The 24994-nt window shown below is 25.8% G+C and overlaps 1 protein-coding gene and 1 long non-coding RNA gene across 3 annotated transcripts; both read right to left on the bottom strand.

Annotated features, from left to right (window-relative positions):
- Positions 1–1705: 1705 nt before the first annotated feature.
- LOC112600054 lies at positions 1706–2058 on the bottom strand. The gene is made up of 2 exons (XR_003114984.1): positions 1863–2058; positions 1706–1786 (listed from the first exon to the last, which is right to left on the bottom strand). It is a non-coding gene; the product is annotated as an uncharacterized LOC112600054 (long non-coding RNA).
- An 11885-nt stretch (positions 2059–13943) lies between these two features.
- On the bottom strand, positions 13944–21332 carry LOC112600049 (ras-related protein Rap1). 2 transcript variants are annotated; one of them, XM_025347193.1, is made up of 5 exons: positions 20977–21332; positions 18117–18351; positions 16072–16200; positions 15831–15983; positions 13944–14189 (listed from the first exon to the last, which is right to left on the bottom strand). In XM_025347193.1, the coding sequence occupies exons 2-5, from the start codon at positions 18297–18299 to the stop codon at positions 14100–14102; spliced, it is 555 nt and encodes a 184-aa protein (XP_025202978.1). In that variant the 5' UTR covers positions 18300–18351; positions 20977–21332; the 3' UTR covers positions 13944–14099. The 2 variants fall into 2 exon arrangements, with proteins under 2 accessions (XP_025202978.1, XP_025202979.1); XM_025347194.1 differs by lacking the exon at positions 20977–21332 and adding an exon at positions 20390–20712.
- Positions 21333–24994: the final 3662 nt, after the last annotated feature.

The raw sequence follows: 24994 nt of genomic DNA on the forward strand, positions 1-24994 counted from the left end.
TTTATTGAAATATGTTTAAAATAGAGGATAACAAAATAATATCTGAAACAAGTTAGGTATTTCACCAAATTATAATAGATTCACCAAGAACATTTGAATCTGGTAATGACATGACAATATTTGAGTTTAAGAATTATAAAATTTGAAATTTATTTGTAGCACAAGAAATTATAAACAAAGTCTAGCAGAAAATGCATAACTTTTTTTGCAGTAAATGCTATTTTCAATTTGAGAAAAAAGTTCATAAAATATTATTTAGCTTATGCATTCCACACATAACACATAGTCTGTCAGAAAATGCGGAGCAAGAGTAAAGAATTTTAAGCAAATAAAATTAATTAATGTATAACCATGTGTATATTAAAACATAATAATATATGCTAGAACATTATAAAGTGCTTGTATTAAATATTGTAATTATCATCTGTTTGCTTAAGATCAATGCTATTGACCAATGTTTTTTTTTTTTTTAATTAGATAATATACAATCTACACCCAAAGGCATAATAAGAATATGTGCTACATTATATTAAAAACATGAATAAGGTGAGGGAAGAAACCATCCAGTGATCACACTTCCTTTGTTGACCAATGTTAAATTCAAAATGACCATAACAGATTTAGAAAGTGGCATTAGTCAAATGGCTAACTAGTTTTCAAAATGTCTTTTACCACTCAATAAATATGAATTGAATAATATAAATTTTTTTGATTTGTGCAAAAGTTCTAAGAATTTTAGGTTAACTAGAAACACCGAGCAACTTTAAAATGAACTATGTTTTAAAACATTGTCCATTTCCTTAGTTAGATTAATTTTAAAGTACTGTTCCATAATTTTGTCGCCTACTCAAACAGATCTAATCGAAGTAATCGAGTTCAAAGATTTTTATTGTTTTTAAGCGTAACCTGCATTTTAACATTAACTCACCTGAGTTAATACCTCTTTGTTCAACTCAAGCTATTCTTAATTTAATAGACATAAGTATGCTGATATGTATTTTGTTTTTTGTCTTGATTATTAAATGATTTGATATCTTCTCTCAAATTATTTGTCATTTTTACTTCCATGTTCCTTAATATCAATCACATTATTGTCAATTGTATATATTTTTATGGTTGCGATAATTTCATTTATCAATAGGTCAGACCAGGATGATAAATTTTGATTTATTTAGTAAGAGAGATCCATAAAATCCTTGTTTTTAAGTTATTTAATATTAATTTTTTAATTCATTTGATTCACTTAACTTGATTTATTAATTACTGTTATTATTTAAACCTTATTTGTTTTGTACTATTTTAATAATATTAGTAGTATTGTATTAATGTTAAGATGAGATCGTATAACATACTTTATTAGAGCCCTTAAGGACATTTATTGAAATAAATAAAATGATATGGTTTGGATGTATTATTCTTATATTAAATACACTTGAGAATAGTGTGGAATCTGATATAATGTTATTTTAGTATTTTTAACAAATAAAAAAGTAATATCACTGAGTGCAAGATAAGAACTATAAAAGAGTGACAGTATCCTATCTACAGCAGATAATATAAAAAATTTAGTACGAGACTGGGTGTTTTCAAGAAAGAAACCTACACCACAGATTAACATTTGTCTTTTGGTATTTTTTAATTTTTCACCATAATTTATTAGGCTTCATATAGGACATATAATTTATTGTAGCACCTAATATTGCACTAGATATTTGTTTTTTTTTTTTTTTTTTTTAGAGCTGAAATACGTTGATATGTATGGTTGCATCTGCTAAAATTCATGTCTCTGCAAATAAAAAGTACAAATTAATATGTATAAACTATAAAGGTAATAACTAAAAAAATAAAACAAAAACGTTTACCTTATATTCATTCTTGCCATTTCAAAATATATGTACTAATTATGATGACATGGCAGTGAAATCTATGTAAGTACTGCATAGCCAATAAAAATATTTCACTTAACTGTGATTCATAAACCATGTTTTCATAAGATTTATTATGCATGTAGGTCAGCCATAACTTTTTACTATAGAATTTTTTATCAAATAATTTGTTTTAAATATTTTCAACTTTAATTAACTTTTAATATTCAATTGATTCTTTAACTTCCAAAGATATATTTTTATTAAAGCCAATATTCATAATTTATTAAAATAATTTATGTAATTACAATATTTTTTTAAATAATATTCAATAACATTTGATTTACTTAATATACATGTAATATTATATAGACCAAACAACAGTTTTATTTGGGAATATTTCAATAATACTTATTAGTATTATTGGAAGATCCAATTGATATAGAATTTATGGTTTACTTTCCTAGATTTGTTGACAAGGAAATACTTAAAGTATTGAAACAAATAATATAGTGGTAAATATAAGTAACTATAAATTAACAAATACATAAAAAGCAATATCATAGACTTATTACTCAGCCACATATATTCTAAAAACTGAGAACTTCTAGGAATCGTGCAAGACAATAAGAATATACGTAAAATTAAACTTAATTTGACCTTACAGAATGTTCACAAATATTAATATCTTGTATCCGTATGTCTTATTTCTAAGAAATAGTAAAAATAACAGATTATATCACCTATATATATATATATATATATATATATATATAAAAAGGTAGACCAATAAATTATGAAATACAATTCATTCGTGTTAACAAATTTAACACAATTTAATAATTTGAAGATAATCACCAACGTTACAGTCAACAAGAAACATTAGTAGTACCTCCATAATAGAAACTCCAAGAAATAAACTAGAAATTTACATAAAGTTCAAAGAATTTAACTAGATCATCTAAAATTGTTTTGTTTTAAGTATTATAAAAATATTCTCAAAAAAAATTATTATAAGAGTTAAAATATTACATAAATATATTGTATTGGGTAAATCAAATATCACTAATTATTATTCAGAGTTTAACTACATACTCTGAGTGTGAAATTTTTTTTCAGGAATAGCAATAATATTTAAGCAATATTACACAAAGTAAAAAATTTGGTTAGGTGATTAAACAATCATAATTAAAATATATTATCATTTCAATTTTAATAAGTAATTTATAATATTATAAAATTATAATTAATTGTTTACATTTTTAATCTTATGTATAATTAGTATTTTAAAATATTTAAATAAAAATGAATTATTGATATGTTTTCTTAAATTATAAAAGTCAAGCAAAGGCTGGTACCAAGTAATTTTCAACTTTTTATGTAAATACTGAGTATGTTTAAAATTTTTTAGTTTTTAACAATGGTCCAAACATCTACCTATCTAATCAATTGTATACAGTCCTATTTTAGGTTTCTTTTGAAAATTTATTTTTGTTTGCAACAAAAGTTTTCAGCTATCAGTTGACTAGAATTTATTCCAAAGAATATTCTATTTGGATCAGCAATGCTCATTTTTTAAATATTGAAAAATGATGTTCCATAAGTTTTTCTTGATACAGCTATTCCTATGATTAACACATTATAAACAATATATATTTTTATTTTTATATATCTTAGTTTCTGTACAGACCTTATTAGTAGAAGTTGATGTGGCTAGGGGCTGAATGTTTTCCAGCATATTAGTATCATGTGAGAGTATTGAAGTGAAGAATATTAGCAGAAGTTAGTACTGGAAGTTGACAAGGAGTAGCAGTTGTCTAAGGCTTCATCATTGTAAGTTTGGGTTGTATTCAGACCAATCATTGTTTTGTAATAAAATTAATTTTTATCAATGGCATAAAATACAGCCTGTAATAACATAAAAAGTTATGATTTAAGTTAATAAATGATAATTTTTAATGGTACCTTAGAAAGTTAGAAATAATCACAACTTCATCCACAATACTTTCTCCAAACTCATTAGTATCTATAATAAGTTGAAAGTTTAGTACACCAATCTTAGGAAACATCATAGATTATTAAGTATCAAGCACGGCACTAGAATTTTTTTCAGGGAGGGCAGAGCGGGGCAAGGTTTTACATGGCCTAAGATTTTTCTTATTTTACAAATTTCAAAACATATTTTATTAAAATTGTAGTAGATTTTTCCCTTATTAGACTAGTAGGTTAATCCACCGTAGAAAGACTGAAGATGTTATTTGTTCAAACTTCATTAATTAAATTATTATAATCTATACTAAATTCAATTTATTTAGTAGTGAAAAATATATTAAATAAACTAAATATTAATATTTTACACAATATCTGTTTATGCACCAAACAGTAAATGATTGAAAATCTTAAAACGTTAAAATAGTTACAAAAATGTTTAAAATTGCATCAATACCAGTAGGAATAATATTTTTTTTAATAAAAATTTGTGATTACCTACCTAATAATATTATTTAACTAGTAAATTTCAAGTTTTTAGTTCAATATATTTTTAAATTGGTATTTGCATAATATATTATGTATTAAAGAATCTACTTTGTATTTTTTGTTGAATTTTGGAGGTTAAAATAGTTCATAGATATATATTAAAATATAGACACTTAAAGAAATCTTTTCTTTTTATTAATTATTAAGTAACTTCTTACACAATATTAGTGTATTAATTAAACATATTAAAAATAATAAGTAAACTAAAAATATTTTTACTTGTAAACAATAAACATTAAATTAAGTTAATAATATTCTTCTGTTTTTGTGTATAAAATATCAATGTTATTAAATCGGTTTTCATAACAGCAAAAACTTAAAACACATATCTACAAAAATAGGAAAGTATTTACATAATATTACTAATTTTTAAAAAGTATATTTCATAAATTCTCTGATATAGCTCTTTTAAAAATAATTTTTTATGACTTTATTATATCGTTCATATTATTTAGTAGGGTGGCTGGCGAAGGGGCTGAATTATTTTCTGGGGGGCTAAAGCCCCACCTTGCCCCCTCTTGGCGCCGTGCCTGAATAAGTATTATAAACAATTACTTATAATATTGTTAAGAATAGTCTAATAAAGTTTAAATGTTTTATGTATAAAATATACTCTGTTTACAACAAGAATAGACTATGTGGTATATCACAATTAAGCTCTTGGCGTGGTCTAACTCCCTGCCAACTAATTTGTTTATAAGTCGGAAATAATCATTTATAATGTGCGCCATCAACATCCCACAGTCGTATAAAAATGGTTATTACGGGTAGATTCATCGTGATTTGTAGTAAAAATAATCCTCCTTTAAGGTACCTATAGAAAAAATGAATAATCAATAATAAAAAAAACTATATAACCAACAACTGAATAAAATTATCAATATTAAATGTAAATAAACATACCAGAGGTAATATTATGGTTCGTAACATCTTCATAATTGTTGTCATATATATTTTAAATGGATTTAAAATGTAATCGAATAAGTCACACCAATATAGCCATTTTTGGATGAGCTAATACTTTGTTAGTTTTTCTTTCTACTTTTTTTTTTCAGGGTTTGAACCGATGGCGCCGCGAAGACTGCTTGCGTATTACTTCCACGAGCTTTTCCACCAACTAAATCATACAATACCAATTCATAAAAATACCTTATCACCTAATGTAAATGCAATACTACCTGTGCTATGATCGTAGTCTGTTTGCATAGCAGTTGCCCAAATTGCCGACTTCGCTTTCCTTTTGTGATTTTCACTACAGCATTTTCCAGCCGTAGCTATTTCTTGTATGCATAAATGGTTTTACAATGTATACTCAGCAATTTTAAGTTACTCAGCACTTTTAATCTAACACTCACCCTATTAACATTCTTTGATTCGATAACACTGAAACTCACAGTAATAATATCCAAAGGAACTGACTTCTCAGTGTACTCAAAATTTTGTTCAAGCTTCCTTTTTAAGTTTTCCATTACTTAGAAATTAACGATATTGACGAGTTTTATACAAAACTCTAGGTACCTACCTACAGGCTACAACAGAAATACAGTATACACGAACATTAATTATCGTGATTGATTAATGAGAAGTAGTTTTTATTTTTTATGATTTGAATAAAATGAAAAACGCGAACACCGTGTGTTATCACAGTTATTATCTGTTATCATTTCAATAGATAGTAATCACGCGCTTGAATTTTATTGATAATGTTTTAAAATTTAAAATTTTATAATTATCGTGTGTTCAAACTTTCTTCGAAATTAAAATGCTCGGTAGTGTAAGATCCTGACAATATTTGTGCCTACCTATTCGATAATAGGTCAAATATTACTCTAATAATAATAACCGAGTAAAATAGATTCCTCTTAACGTAAAATTGGCTTGGCCATGTTAATTAGAGGGATATGACATCTATGCAAATGCAGTAATATTTTATTATACATTCACTCATGATTAAATATTTAAATTTAAAAATTAAAATATCGAAAAAAAATGAAATTTCAAATACAAATAATATTTATGTATTTAGTATAAATCTAGTTTAGAGTAGGGCTGAAGCGAATTTTCGGTTTTTTTTTTTTTTATCGAAAAATGATGTAAGCAATTAGAATTTATTAGTAGAACTTAGTTTTAAAGTTCACAATTTTACGTTTTTTTATGCATAACCGACTGCAACAGACACGGATCCAGAGCAAAGATCTGTGGGGGAGGGGCCCAAACAATTTTTACATAGGTACCTATCTACTTTATTCATAGTTTAAATTTTGTAATCAATGTAATAAATGAATTAACGATTATTTAATATTATATAATATTTATAAATTAAATCTAAACGTCTATTTACAGTTTTGCTTTTTCCTATATATATCCACTTTGTATAATATATTATATTATTAGACATATATGTGATTTGAAATAAAATAATATTAGGATCTGTAGGATTATAAAAAAATTTTGAGAAATAATATATCTGGGGAAATCCTGGGCCCCTAGGCCCTCTCCCTGGGCTGCAAGCACTACGTTTTAGTTTATTATAGGCTTTACCCTAATACCGATTTTTTTTTTCATCGTACCTACTTTGTTTTTATATCAGTTCAGCACAACAAAAATCGGGAAAACAAAGTTTCAAAGTTATAGTCGTTTGAGGCGACCAGATCTGTCTATCGGACTTTGCGCTTGTCTTGTCCACTCGCGTATTGTCAGCCAAAACACCGTCGACATTCGACATTATTATACACTAAAATTAGATGTATATTTGTTGACAGATACTTTTAGATGGTTAATTTACATATTATGGTAGTGCGGCGATGAACGTACAAGAAAATACAAAATGTCAACTGACAAATTCTGATTACACTATCGTCCGTTTAACATGCAAATATGCAATATAACTTTATAATATCCTACCTCGTACAATTTAATTCGTTATGTCTAGCCGTCTAGACTCTAGGGTAATGTGTCATTTTTCTTATGAAATACTCTCTGACGAAGAAGTTGCACCGTTATACATTTTTCGGTGTTCGTGTATTTATTTATTAAAAATATTTTGATTGGCATTCCACCCACTGTATTGCAGTTGTTGCGAACAGGGGAGAGTTTTAATAGGAACAATTTTTTTATTTTTTGGTCACTGTACTTATTGAAGTACATTCAATTTTTTTATAACTGAAACATACATATCATGCACGATCACTCAAATAGTTAAATATAAATTTCAAAATATTTTATATTTTATCATATTTAGTAATTACTTAGTAAGAACATTTACTAAAATTTAGATTGTATTTAAATATTTGATCAATGGTAACAAATAAGTAACTCAGAGACAGTGGCGTAGTTCATCCCAAACATAGGCCTGTGTGCAGAATTAAAAAAGGCCCCCTTCCATCTTTTTATTCTACAATTATAAAATATTATTTGAATATAACAGGTACTTTCCATGTTTATTAAAATTTTAATCACAAAAAACAAAAAAAAAATTAGATGAAATTACATACAATAAAATAACATAATATATATATTTATTAATAATGATAAGAATATCAAAGGTGAGTAAGTTAATGAAAATATTTAACTCGAGTTAAGTTAAATTAAAAGAGCACGAGATCGATAAATTAGAAGTTAACAGTTAATAAATTATAAATTTAATTTGATAAGTTAATGTTTAATTAAGAAAAAAAAAATAGGAATTTAACTCAGTTCAAAAAAAGTTAAACTATTTTTTTAAAGTAGTATATTAATCACATAAATAATGACTATCTATGTCTTTCTAATTTACTAAATTATAAAAAACAATTTTATTTAATTTTTATCATAATGTACATTGTACAGTTTAAATACCCTTTCACGTCAAATAATATTATAATATCTATTAATTTAAACTATACAAATCTCAAATTAGTAATTTAACAAATATTATTTTTATTTTTTTATATAATATAACAATTGAAGGTCATAAAACATTAAAACAATACAATTTATAATTCATAATTTTATTAAAAAAATGTTTAATATCAACTGCAAAAAGCTAAGTTATTTCAACTTTCAATTAAACTCCATAAGTTTATAAGTTGATTAGAAAGTAAACTAACTAGTTAAGTTAAAAAGTTAAAAAAATTAAATTGTTGACTAGTTAATGTCCATTTTTGAAGAATATAATAGGTAGGTAAGTACTTAATAATAATTCAATGGAAAAATGGAACTGATTCAGAATTCTATTTTTTGTAGAAAACAACCAACATAATTGACAACATAATATTTTATTTAAAGTTAATGAGTAACGTAGCCATGTACGTTATAAAATGGACCTTAGGCTGACAAGAGCCTTGAGAAATCATAAAACTTTTTTCTGGGTCACTGAATAGATATTTAAAATGAACTTTGTCAGTAGGAAAAATGCTCAGATTAAACTGTAAAAATATTAGGTTCAACATTTTTAGTGTTGATAGTATCATTAGTATCAATACTAAACGTTGCAGTTGTTTTTAAGACGGAAATATAAGTAGTATTCAGTTTATTTAATAAAACATCCGAGTTATCAATATCTTTTTTCTAATTGCTCTTCTTCTGTTTTTTAATGGTTTTGTTTGAATTAATGTTTCATTCAAATGAATTTATAAAAACAATGTATTTACTTTTTCTTATATATTTGTATTTATTTAATTTATTTTTTTTTTGTGGAACGTTGAGCAATAATGGGCCCTCCAAGTCGAAAGCTGTGGCATCAGCATACATTACATACATGTATGACACCTACTTCTCAAAGATATGATTTATGGCAGACACAAATTTTTTATGATTAAAATATAAAATAACACTAAGTCTGGCAATTGTCAATCTTAATGTTATTGTGATTACAATTCATAATATTAAAATACTATTATTTTAATTCATTAATTCCAATAATGATATCTAATACAGGCAACATGATATCAACATATTAGAAATTAAACAAACCTTGATTTGTGACTGATGATGTAACTAGTTTAAATTGAATTATTTTATTTTTCTAACTGGTAGGTACTTAATTTTTTTTTATTGTTAAATCAAATGTCCAGTAAAATATTCTGTACAATGATAATATATGAACAATTTAAATACATACGACCACAAATGCACAAATAAATATTCAACCATAAAAAAGTTAATAATGACACCTAATTGAAGACAAATATCAATGATTGTTTTACTTATTAACTTTCATCAGTTAAACATTAAAAATGTAGATTTTTGATTACTGTTTGCAGATATATATGTAAAAACCATTTATTATTTTATAAATTCAAGTCACTTGTGGAAATTGATGCTAAAAGGTAAAGGATGTGTTTGCTTGATTTACATTTCATTTGAACAATAAATTGTTGAGTAATAATCTAGTTACAATCATCTCACTAGCTCAGCAAGTAAGGTAAATGTGTAAACGAATGAGTAAGTGTATAATGAATACATAATCAATATATTTTGATTGTGATCGATAATAAATTATTATGTATAAAAAGAAAAACATAAAACTCCATTTCAGTTAAAACCATACTTGCTGAGATTACTTTAAAAATATCCTAAAGTTATTTATAGAGTTGATTTCCAGTATTTACACTTATATTAATACTAGATGAATACTGTTTAAATTTCTTAATGCGACAACATTATCAAACAACACTCGTTTGCAAATAAAGATATTAATTATAGTTGTAATTATTAAAAAAAAATAATAATAATAATAATAAACATGAATGTAAAAACAATACATTTTTCACTTCACCTAAAACCAGCCAATAAATGGTAGACTTTAGGAGTTGCTTGTAGCTGCTGTTTCAAAAAAACTAATAATATAAAATACAAAATAGGAATTTTAAATACAATTAATTTGCATCTATACAAATATAATAAATGTTTTTTTTTTTTTTTTTTTGATCGAAATTAAAAATAATTATTAATTACAATATAATAAACTAAATAGTGGTATACATATTTTATTTAAGAATAAATTAATAAACATTTTTCTTTTAAATTTTTTAGTATGACAGTCCAATATGAATAGCCATCATGGTAATCATGATCAAATTTTTATATTAAATAAGATTAACATTCAGAAGATAATATTATTACATACATATTAAATGATTTTCTGAAGTCGCTATTTCATGGTAATACAATTTAGTAAATTTCCTTATTATCCATCATATATTTAAATTAAAAAAAAACATGATAGCAAGTAGTTTTGTAGTAAACATATTATATAATTAATTATTGCATTACTACACGGACCCAAACATATACGTTTATAATGGTATATTGGATACCATGCAATAATATAATATCATGACCAATCGAATAATCAAAACACCTGATTAGCAGTTCACGTAAATTAAAACCTAGACGAGCATTATTTGTAATATATGTAATATTTTAGTATATGGTTGAGTTTTTGAAAAATAATTTACTACAATATATTTTATATATTAATTTATATTACAATGATAAATAGTGATCAAAGTGAAAGGAATAATGCGACACTTTTTTACGATAATTGAAATATTTAGTTAAATAAACATTTAAAAATAAGAATAAAACACCTTGTGTAATTAATACAAGACATATAGAAATAGTACTAATTTATATCGCAGCTGTACACTCTCTGCGAGTGCAATTTCAATTACAAAATAATAAGATATATATAACATAAAAAAAAAAAAATTAACTACAGTAGGGTGTTTGTGCACTAGTTTGTGCTGTACATTTAACACTCCTACTAGTTGTTTGATTATTTTATAAAATAAAACATAAAATGAATTATCATTATTATTATTATTGTTATTAATTCACATCCTTTAATAACTTGGGTCCAATATATATTTCATATTATTTGCTTTTAGAATCTATACTAGGTAAAAAATAAAAATAATTAATAATAATAATAAATAATAAAATAATCAATACATTGATAAATAAAAATAATATATGTATGTATACAGACATATAAAATAAGATTATATAAACAATAAATCATTAAAATGGGTTTAACAATAAATAGAATGCAATATTATACAGTACGATTAGAGAACACACTTAATAAGTTTTGCATAATTAAATTGGTCCTCTGGTTTATACAACACACAGAACACAATAGACAATATGTTTATTAAGAAGATCATAACGGTTCAGACATATAAAAACCATTTTATCAGTATGAATACAATAAAGTTATTTTCTTCTTTTAGTGTAATTGGAATTAGTTGTTAAATGTATAATTAGATAGAAAATAAATAAGTAATATTAACATTTACATGTTTATGAAGAAATACGTAAAAAAAAAAAATAGCAGTAAAATAAATAATTAAACCACTAATGAAATTTTACCATTCTACCAACAATAATATTGTCTAAAACTTGGTTTCATTTATTTATTTTTTATAAGCATAAAAAAAAAAAAAAAATAATAAAAGTAAACAATTACTTCAAAAATTGTATTTTAAATTAATTATGCTGTTGTCAATATTAAAAGAATTAGGACTCATACTATAAATGAATATACTAAATATTGGCCTACAAACACTTATATGTTAAATATATATAAATGCATAAATGGTACCTATAATTACACTTCTGTAATTCATTAATAAATACATACACAAAATTATTTATATATATATATTTAAATATATATTTATAAACATTTTTTTTTTTATTTATATGTATTTGCACATCCTTACAATTATGGGTTTGTTAAGTAATATTTATTAAACAACTATTAGAATTGAAAATTGTTAACAAGTCGAAATACATATATTATAATAATAATAAAAAAAAAATTAATTTTATTTAGGAAAATGCTAAATTTTTCTAAGCTACAAACATCAATTTTATTTAGTGTCAAAAAAATGCTGTTTAAAAGAATAAAAAATTTTTATCTTGTAGTTTTTTAGTCACAATAACTTTAAACGAGTACCTTGTGTGATTATACAAATTTTGTAATAACAGAAGTTATAAATGATTATGTTTGTTCGTTATCACAAGAATATTATTGTGCGTCATACATACAGGTACAATATACAGAAACTATAACCATTTAATATTTAAATAAATAAAATATGGATGATCATAAAGTATTATGCCAGATTGAAACATAGTACATGAATAAGGAATTGTTCGATCAATGTTTTTAGTTGAAAAAAATATTTGTCTTATGAGTAGGATTGAATCTATTAGATTTTCATAGTGCAAAAATATACGGTTAACATAAAACTCTACCTTGAATGAATAAAATTAATTTTCAATTTTTTGATAAAAAATAGTATGAGACTAATGAAATCCAAGGTTTTCCAAACAGAATATTAATATTTAAAATTGTCTTTTATATTATAATTATAGTTTATAAGTTAAATAAATGAATATCAATAAATTAAGAATGTGAAGAATAGCACACAATATATGGAAAATACTCATCAAGTTCTAACAGGTAGACCTATTATACTTATAACTGGTGTTTATCTTAAACCCTGGATGATTGAAAACGCGATTTAAAACAATCAATGAAATAATACAATAATAATCATAAGCTCAGTTAAGATAAAAGACAAACTATAATAATATATTTAGACAAGCTTTAGGCCTAAATACAATATTTATGTACAATTCAAATGTATACGAATTGTATGGTAGCTAATAAATAAGTATATAACTACACTAAAAACTTTCCGGGAATTTAACATTTTTAAAATGAAACAATTTTTAAACACTTCATTACTTTAGTTGGTTATTTAGTTATTTTATAATTTATGTGCTATAAATAATAAGTATATATATTTTTTAACTCTGTTTATATGTAATAATATTGAAAAAGAAATAGTAATAAAATTAGTATTGGAATGGATAAATTTATTATTTTAAGTTTATGTATTATGCCAAGGGAGTTTCAAGTTTATGATGTTTCCAAAATTAATGAATAATTCAAAAATTCAGTATGTCATGGTTGATGTATTGCAAATCTAAAACTCAGGTGCAGATTTTTAAATTACCAAGAAACAACAGTTATTATTGGCAGCATAATTTTCAAAATAATCACAATTTTATAATTGGAACGTTTGTTAATGAGTAAATATTTTAACAAATATAATTGATGAGTTATGAACTTTAAATTGAGAAATGATACATTGCAGATTTTATGTATAAATGAAATCTATATTTAACTATAAACATTGGCACTTTAATGGAAAACTATGTCAAGAATATTTATTTTTTAAAATATAATTTCAATAATAGAGAGAAAAAAAGGTTTAAGTTTTCAAAAAATAAATTAAAAAAAATAAAGGATCATTGACACATTAGATTTATAAACAAAAAAACGGCCCATTACACATTGTTGTTAGATTGTGTAAATTTTTTATAATTAATGGTATTTACAGATCCAGGCCTCAGAAAAAATATTACAATTCTGGCTATATCCAATAATGAACAATAAAATAATAATAATAATAATAATAATAATAATAATTAGGTACTTATAAATTAAAAAAAAAAAAAAAAAGTACAAAAGCAATTTGGAAAAGTCGATTTAGCCATTTAAAATAAAAATTAGTAAGCAATAACAAATTTAGCATTGACTCATAAAACAATATTTTTACCACATTGTTAAACTTTCCTTTTTCTCTACGTGGATTGATGGTATTGATTGTTGTATCATCATTGTTATTAAGCTATTTAGAGAAGAGCGCATAGCGACTTCTTTTTTTGTTTCTGTTTTTTCTCTGGACTTTTTTTGTTGATCTGTCTCACTAAATCATAGAATATCTAAAACAAATACAATTTTTTATTTAATAACCCAATTAAAATTAATTAAAAAAATAAATAACTAACATTTTGTAAATAGATGTACTTATTATGGATGATAATTTAAAATTAAATTGATATATTACATAAAAATAAATAAGTCAGATTCATATTAACGAAACAGAGCTGACATTAAATCTTATTTTATAAACTTAAATCATGTAAACACACACACACACACACACACACACACACACACACACACACACACATATATATATGTATTACATTTTTAGTATATTAAAACAAAAGTTTTTAGTTTTAGTTTATATTAAATCAATTTAATTATTGTACAAATCTTAAATGTTCAAATTTCGTGTAACAAAGATCATATTAATTTTGAAAATTCTGTTATTTGTAACATTTCGTACTACCAAAAAAATTTTTAGTGGTAACACGCTAAAGCAACAATAAACTTTGACAAAGATGGCAGAATAATAATAAATAATTACAAAAAAAATTAAAAGAAATTAATTTTTTTAAGTATAAAAATTCATTATTTATAAATATATAACAAATAAATAATAGAATATCGAGTAGAATATTTAAATTTTCAATATGAAGTCAATACAAATTACTAGTTTATTAAAATATTAACGATGAAAATATATACTAATTTATTAAATACTCACACTTTGATGTTTCTAAAAAAAAAAAAAAATTAGAATAATAATAATAAAGGGAATGAAATTAAACATACAAGGATACCTTTACTACTTTAACTACTGTACTATCAATAAAATAAAATACACATGTAACGATTGTCATCTATCGACATCGTACATTATTCCTTAAGTAGAGCACACATTGTTAAAATGCTGAGTGTGAGGAATGGCTAGCGAGGCAGACTGCTGACCTAAAGCTTTAAGGCAGCAGTCTAGGGCAGTAGTTCTCAACCTTTTTTGATTCATGTCACCTTCAGTCACTAGAATCAAATACTGCGTCACCCAAATATCAAAATAATAAACAATCTTAGCTGTGTATCACACGACAAATTACTAGGTACACGTGTTTATCGGACCAAAAGATTAAATATAAATAATACAAACTATTATAAAGATACGAACTTTGAGGTATGTTATGTACATGACAGTGGTGGTATAGGTGTATAATATATTTATTATAAGAAATAGGTAATATGATTATTTTCGAAAAAATTATTTTTTATTTCTTTTCTTGTTAAAATTCTGCGTCACCCCGGTTGAGAACTACTGGTCTAGGGTATATAAAGATTACCAATCGTATAGTAATGAGTGTGTGCGACGCGGAGCAGAATAGACGATAAGAAGACTCCTCAAACGATTCATGCGACCATTCTCAATCCACACTCACGGCTGGTCAAATCTACCCGGATTGGTAACCTACATACTATTTATATAATTACAAATTATCTGTTAAAATATACATTATATTTATAACAACTGTGCTTTACTTGAATAAGGTAACCCTGATCTCTAGAATATTAATATTACACATCGAGGTCGAGTCTCTGAAACCCCGTTAATCAAAACATAACTCTATCGGTATGGCGACGCGAGATCGCAACATCAGGTGAAGAGGGGACGTTACACACACATACATATATGGCTTCTTAATACTTACATCAATGACATTAATTTTAGCTTTAGCGGATGTTTCCATAAAAGCACAATTGAATTGACGAGCAAGATTCACGCCATGTTCTTTGCCGACTACTCTTTCTTCTTCTAAATCACACTTGTTTCCCACTAATACCATAGGGACATCATCAGTGTCCTAAATTTTAAATTTTTATACATTAATATGGCATGTTATAAAAGCAATAGTTGTTTTATTTAATAAATAACTATTAAAAATGGTATACCTTTACTCTTAAAATTTGTTCTCGTAAATCTTGTAAGTCATTAAATGTAGATTGCGCTGTAATGGAATATACAAGAACAAATCCTTGTCCATTTTTCATATACAAATCCCTCATAGCTGTAAATTGTTCCTGTAAAAAATTAATAATATAAGAAATGATACAATATACATTTTTTACATCAAATATTTTGATATTATTATTAAAAAAATTAAATAAGTAAATAAAAATTTACACTGCATTAAGAATATACAATTTTAAAATGTAAAAATTAACTAGTCTTATTATTAAAATCTAAAATGAACCTAAATTTTTATTTCATTGGGTTAAATCTGAAATACATATTGATGTTATGGACCAAAATTGTTTGGGGTACAGTAATGAGACTGAAAAGTGAGAAAAATCATTTTGTTTTATTACCATGATTTTATAATTTTATTTTTTAATGATCGAACTTTTGCACAAAATTCAGATACATAACAAAAGCTTCTAGAGTTTTATGTCAATACATTACTCAGCATAACAACGCAATATGATTGGAAAATTTTACATGACAGAATATTTATAGTAGTAATAAATTTATAATCATAAATATTTAAAAAAATATGTTTATAGATTGGTAAACATACAGTAATATATGCAACGTATATATTCATATAGACACAATACATAGATTTTAAACATCTATATCAGGAGTCGGCAATTAAAATCTGGTGGTCCAGAAAATTTAAAAAAAAAATTTCAAGGGCTAGTCAAAATTTAGATATTAGTTAATAATTATTGTGTTATCATAACTATTTTAAACAGTGATAGATAAACACCATCATAAAATAGATAAAATATATATTATGTGCGAAAACCAGCATTATTAATAAAATATTTTTTGTGGTGCAAAAGTAGTTAATATTTCATTTATACACACTTGCTTTAAATGTACAAGTAAACAGAACTGTTAAGGAATCATTTTCTTTGTTCTAATCTGATGCTTATTGTTATGATTTCTACAGTATTTAGCATTTCAATATTACAAAAATAAATTTTTAAATTTAACTAATTAAAGTATTTTTTTCTTTTAAATTTAAATTTCTAAGATGTAAAAATACTCCTGTTTAGCTTCATAGACTCAGAACTAACATATTAAATCTTTAAAATACCCCTACGACAATAATTGTCATAATACTAAATTATTTAAAATTATGATGGTAAAGAAATGTTTTTAAGATGATTGATGTACCAAGAATATTTAACCTATAACATTAAACAGTGTTTTAACATTAGTTTAACATAAAATGATTGACGTAGTACATAATATATACTACTAAAGAAAAATAATCAAATTTTATGATTGAATGTAAAAAACGAGGTAAAAAATATTGGAAATATAAAGAAACAGTTTAGTTCTGCTAATTCACAAATTATGAAAATATGTGAACATGAAATTTATCAATAAGATAATACCCATTATTTTCACTTTGTTATTTTATAGTTTAACCACTTTTCAGTAGCTTCAAAGTTTTTAATACTATCATACAATTTATAATATCGGTTAAAGAAAATATTAAAGATAGCAATAAAAACAATAAAGTTACAATACAGTATATCTACATTTATTAAAGTTACTGAGTTAATTTACTGAATCAATATTTTTTTAACTTTTACTCCATTTCGATGAGTTGGAATTGTCACTTAAGATTTATCATGCAACTTTAATGTAGGACCAACTTCAATTTGTTTACTGCAAATTTGGAAGATCAAAAGGAATTATTGAATCGTGTTTATTAAGTCAACACAAATTCAATTCCTTTAATAAATAAATTATCTATATAATCTATAATGAATCTATAAAATATTTAATAATTGATCATGGCAAGATCTTAAAACATTTCAGTCTTTAAACTATTATCATATTAAGTTAATTTATTAGTTAACAATACCTACAAATCATCTTGTATTAGGATGAAAATAGAAACTTCATAAACTTTTATATTTATTTTTAAATATTAAATTGCTAATTATATATACTTGTATATTATTATTTTAATACATACCGTTCCAGCTGTATCAAGAATTTCAAGCATACATTGTTGTCCATCCACTTCAACTTGTTTACGATAACTGTCCTCTATGGTTGGATCATACTTTTCAACAAATATTCCTTGTACAAACTGCACTGTTAATGCAGATTTACCAACTCCACCACTGCCCAGAACAACTATTTTGTATTCCCGCATTTTATTTGATATTGTTCCAAATATATATTAAATTATTTAAATTAATTAAGTCCTGAAAAAATAAAATTATCATAATTAATAAACAACAAATTATTTATTAAGATAATATAACAACAAATAAACTTATATATTATTAGTTATGTTATATAAATATAAATTATGGCCATAAACATAATAATAGACAATAAATATATCAAATTTCTAAAGCTTAATTGGAGCGTGTGTGTTGGTTGATAATATTTAATTAAAATAGCCTACAAACAAAGTTCAATGTATAATTAAAGATCAAACGGTTAGATAGTCACTAATAATATAGGTAGGACAATGGTTGAGGTAGGCATATTATTTCACTGGGAAAGAGTTAAAGAAAAATAGCCTTAATTTGTTTAATAATATCACTTCAAATATTATGAATTATGTTGTTTATTATAAAATAGAGACATTGAATTAAAACAAATATAATATTTAAAAAAATTAAGCTACTTAGATTTTTAAATCACACACCTAACAACTTACCAATTAGACTATATAGAAGCATACCTACAATATAAATGTAATTATTTTTTTAAATAAGCAATAGTACAACTATTAATTAGGAGATACTAGACATATGTGTGCAGATTAGACAGTTCAATTTTGCAAAGTAATAAGTTAGGTATTTAAATTAACACAAGAATAAGGTCAACTTAAGACAATGGAGCTAATTATTGAAAGATTTTAAGTCAAGAATATTTAACCAAAAAAAAATATAATACATTAAACAAATTTTTTTTGAAACTAGGTATCGATTGTAACTATTTTGTATAAATAATTTTAGCATACTTATCGTAATATATGTAAACTAGTATTATAGGTTTAAACAATAAATATTATATACCTATGATAAATAAATCAAATATTAGATTTGCATAATATTTAATGTAATTTTTATTTTCAATCATGCGTAAAGTAAATTATACATGTTAAATTTGAGGTTTAATAAATATTAAAAAATATTTAGAGTTGGATGCTGTAGTACTACTAGATATTTTGATGACAATTTACTGTATAAATGTAAAAAATACTGTATTTTTTTTAAACAGAAAATGAAATATGGGTATACACATATTATGAACAATGAATGTGCAAAATTGAAAAACATTAGTTGATTAATAAAAGCAAGTAAGTGACTCATATTATATATATGATTTAGATATTAATATCTAAGTAATCTAAACAATAAATAAAAATGTACTTAACTCTTAATTATAACAAATACAAAAATAAATTTAGCTATGAAAAAAATTATTATATAATTGAAAATGTTATAATTAATTACTCGGAGGTATCTCAGAGAATTAGTAAGTAGATACAGTAGGGTCTTGTTAATCCGAACGGGCTTGGAAATTGCTGCATCGCTATACTAATACAGACATGTAGATGTATCATAATAATATGCAATATAATATGTATATATTAACTGGCTAAATAAACATAATTATAATGATTTTGATTGTATTCATTGTGTTTTTCAACAACAAATTATAACAAATTATGCAGTACAGATAAAAATAAATTTCAAAATTTAAATTGCAAGAAAATTGATTTTTTTTAAGTCATAAGTAATCAGAATAATCCCTATCCTGAATCTCGTTTGGATTAACGAGACCCTACTATAAATATAAATTGGTATAAAAAGTACTAAGTCCTTAAATTGGTTTGATATTTCTGAAAATTTAATTTAATTGGTAGGTACCTAAGTTTAATTTTATAATTACTTAATATTTAAATAGGAATATAAACATTCACAGGAAATCACTGTTACGCTCAATTATTATAGGTTGTGAGAGAAAAAAATAGGTATTTGTGCATGGTAGGCTAGAAGACGTCATGCTCAACGTACACCCTTTGCGAATGATTGAAAATGACTTAAATGTATAAGAATGGATAATTAATTAAGAAAAATTAAATAATAACACAGTCCACCATTCGTAGAAGAGTGAAGAAAAGTCAGGGGGTGGGGGATGTGGTTCAATAGTCAAGTGGACCAACGAGGGGCGGGGTGTGCGAAAATAAATTCGTACAGACGCCGCGTTTCAGAAGGTACATACCAGAGAGAATCGATCCGATCACGAGACGTCGTGAATGTTAATCGCAAATGACCGGAACACAAGGGTAAAAAAAAATATTGAAAAAAAGCAAACACAAAACTAGCGAGAACAAACGACGGAAACGACGGCGTTTCAACGTACTGATAAGACTACGCGATTGACCGGACCGGAGCGGACGCGAACGGCAGATGATTAGACGATAGACGGGTGGACAGGGGGCAAGGAGAAGTCGGAGAGACACGCTAACGGAATGATGTTAACGAAAATATCGAAACGGAAAATCGCAACAAGTCCGATCGGGCGTCGGTGTCGTAGAGTTTTGCGCGTACGGCTACCGTGAAATGTCACCGGACGGGCGTGAGACGACGACGTTCACTGCCGTTGAACGACGTGAGACGCGGAAAGGATACGGCACGACCGGAAACGCGTCGGATGGGCGGATGATATCCGCTGATCGCGCGCACAATCGACGACAATAGTAACACAATTAAAATAACAATATAACGGGCGTGCTTATGCAATAAAGACAATAAAATATATAATCCATGCTACCGTTGTTGGCGGTGCGTACGGAAGACGAGACGTACCTTTGAGCTCGGAGTAGGGTGTTGCAGTGGCGGCGGCGGCAGTGGCAGAAGACAGACGACGATCCCATGCAAAGCGGACGACACCGGGGGGGAAAATAAAATAAACTCAAAGTAACCAAACGTGTAATAACGACGATTGCAGTAATAATAATAACGACAACTAAATGAGATTAATGACTGCGTGAATGGACGGGCGAGTCGGTATCGGGATCGCGTTATGATGGTATTGTATCGGCGTACACGACCGACGGACGCACTCACACACACAAACGTAAGCGGTACACACTCACACACACGCGCACGCACACGAAACACACACGCACACACACACAGCGCTATGTGAACGATGCGGTTTTTTAGGACCGACTGAATGACGACCGGGGACGACCGACGACGACGACGCCGCCGCCGCCGCCGGTGCTGCTGCTGTCGGTGTTCGGTCGAGTCGGCGTTATGTCGGGTCGAGGCGACCTCGGCCAAGCGTACAGCGAATTGCTGCGCGGTCAAATATCATTATAATAATAATAATAATAATATGATTTCATTTTGGATATTTTACGTATTTACGTCGAAATGTTTATTTATTTATTTATTTATTTTTTTTTCATATCTGTTTTCTCTGTTGCCGTTACCGCCCGCGGGCGTGAGTCGGCTCGTCCAAAACCGTTTTAATTATTGTAAAAACAACAAATGCCGAACAGTTGGGGGTGGTGGTGGTCGTTGGTACGGGCTGTATAAATTATCAAGCATAATAATAAATTGTAGTAGGTATTATTAAAAGCGTACAGAGAGCAGCAAAGCCGTCTGAAACATTTGGGATCGCGTGATTTTTTTTTTTATTTTTTTTTTTTTATCGCTGTTGGGGGAATATATGTTGATTTCGATTACAATAACAACAATCGGTTAGCCGAAAACCGAACGCAACGTAATATTATAAATTATACGAGTGCGGTGTGGGCAAGGCGGACGACACCGCACAAGAAGCGTATTTTGTATGTGTATGTGTGTGTGTGAGACTGTGTGAGTGTCGGTCGTCGTCTGTCGGAGTGTGTGTACGCGCGCGCGCGTGTGTGAATACTCATACTAAATCGGACGCCCTGCAAAGGTTACCGGCTACCACGTTACCGACGCCACATCCCGTCACCGGTAACCGGGCGAGACCGTCGAAAAACACGGTTACATTTCTGACGTCTGCGTACGCGGATCCCTGTGCGGTTAACACTGCCGCCGTGTAGGTACTCGATATTATGTTATGTTATGATTAACGTGAGACGAATTATAAATGTATACGGTGTTCAGATTACGCCCTGGTTTTTGTCTGACGAAATTATTATTTTTTATTTTCAATTGAGATGCATGTCTCCATACAAAAAAAAAAAAAAAAAAAACGTGAATAATTTATTAATGCACTATATAATTCTTTCTAAAACTTGGGTTTACTGACGTTACTCTATAAATTATATAAATAATAAATATATAGTGGGGTTTATGATATGAATAAATTATGTTTACATGTTCACATTTCATTATAGGTACTTTAATGAGCTTAGGTTATAATTGCATTGACAAAATAATGTTTATCGGTATTGAAAAATCAAATTAATTTGAAAAAATTGTTTTTATTAAATTTAAAGATTTTAATACAATCCGTTGTTCAATAGGCAGATTTGGTACCTATATTTAAGTTTAAGTAATAATATTTCTTTATTACGGAAATAAATTCCAATTAGGTACAGTTTTTATGTATATAATTATATTAGTTATAGTCATTTATAGCTGTCAAATATTTATCAATTGTCCGTCACATTAAGCCACCACTACATATTTTATGTAATTTTTCTTGCATATTTTCATGAGTTTTTTCCTTTTTTTTTTTCGTTTGGATTTTGTCTATTAGAAATTTGGAAAAACGATAGTCTCTCTTATTCTTTCTTTTTGTTTGGTTGTTGGTCCGATGTCCATTACCAAGGGTAGTTTGATGGGGACATTTCACGTTGATGGTGGATAGAGTGGTAATAAAAAAGTTGAAAGTGAGACGCGTGCGATGAAATATTCTGTTTAATTTATTTGGTTTTTTTTTTATCTTATAGCCAATAGGTACGCAATAAAACCTATATCTATGCAAGCTATAAATGAATATGTTTTGAATACAAATTTTTATTTAACTTAAAATTATTTATAAAATATATGATTAATTTATTGAAATTTACTTGTATTAAATATATACACTTTATATTATGACTGTATTCATTTAGTCAATAAATATTAAAATTAAAAATTTTAACCATTATTAACTAAATACTTGCTATACATGTACTTATATAAGAATTTATTTACTTATTCTAGCTTGAATAAAAGATAGAAAATCCCTAAATTAAATCCTGAAACATCAATTAAGATGAAGAGTTTAAAAAAAAAGATTTACTACTAATCATACAAGTTTTTGAATAAAATACAATATTATAGATATTACTAACAATTTGAGAAACTGTAATAGATCAATAAATTATTTTGCTACTTTTTAAATAATATTTTCAACTGGTACATACTTTTTTAGTTGATTAAATTAATTGTTGAACATATTTTCTAAGCATAGAATATTAAACTTAATATTCTATATAAATAAATATACAAAGTTGCTCCTTGTAATAACAAAAAGTTTACGTTTTTACTTGTCAAAAGCATGAAATAGAAGATATTTTGAAACTTTTGTAGTTTTTAAAATTAATATCTTTTGATTTTTGTATTCATTATGTTAAAATATTATGTACGATACATTATATTGTTGATACAATGATTATTTTAATTAAATTGAAAATTAATATTTTAAATACACCATTATTAAAACAAGTGGTAACATAATAAACTTCTAGTGCAGCTTCTAGAACAGAGGTTCCCAACCCGTGGTACGCGTACCACTAGTGGTACGCGGAAGGCTCGTAGGTGGTACGCGAAGAAATTTTTTTATTACTATTTGCATTCAATATTATTTAGTTTAGTTTATTTGATATTAGCTAATTTTATAAAATTATTATTTTATCAAAATAAATTTAATGTCGATAACATGGGGTTTGTAATCGTAGCAATTTAGAATTTTAGATAATCTATTCTTATCGATAAAGCGCATTCTTATAGTTTTAAGTGTTTTAACGTTTGTGTTATTTATATTATATTTTATATAATATGGTATATTGATGACCTTGTAAAAAATAAACAACAACAAATATCACATTAATTTTATTTATTTAATTTTATTATTATTTATATTTATTATTTTTTTTTATTAATTTGAAAATTGTAATTTAAAATTTAAATATTTAGATTTAACTAAAAATTATGATTTTTTTTACTTTCATAAATATCAAATAATAAAAATGTAAAGAATTGAATGAATAATAAAAATATACGCTAAAAAAAATTTGACTCCTAATTTAGTTTTAAAATTGAGGTGGTACGTGTATTGATTATAAAAGTGTCTGGTGGTACTCGATGATAAAAAGGTTGGGAACCCCTGTTCTAGAATATAATAGCCATACTTTTTTTTTTTTTTTTAAGCACTTGTTATTACTTATTTCAACATTTTTTTCAAAATTAGATCATTATTCTTTTTTTTATATAATAATACAGGTAGATACTTAAGACTAAAATTGTGAACCTATCTATATTTATTTTGGACATATTTTATTCAAATATTTATTATTCATAGTTAAATAGTTGTATATAATGAATTACGCATTTGTACTTACTTTTATTTGGTAAGTATCTAATAATAATAAAAAAAAAAAACAAGGCTTTTCAAAAACAATATTTATTTAGTACAGTTCATAAAAAAGAAACTATTTATGTTTGATTTAAAGAAAGGTTATATATTGTTAAATTTTTATGAAAATTGTATAAAATTGAATTTTATAAAAATTTGATCTTTTTAAAAAAAAAATGTTACTCAATTTTTAATGGTTTTAATTGGTTTATAAATAACTTATGAGAAACCTTGTTTTAAATTTTCAATCATTTTAAC

Source organism: Melanaphis sacchari, unplaced genomic scaffold (assembly GCF_002803265.2).
Source record: "Melanaphis sacchari strain LSU unplaced genomic scaffold, SCAv2.0 Contig59_pilon_pilon, whole genome shotgun sequence".
Taxonomy (NCBI): Eukaryota; Metazoa; Arthropoda; class Insecta; order Hemiptera; family Aphididae; genus Melanaphis; species Melanaphis sacchari.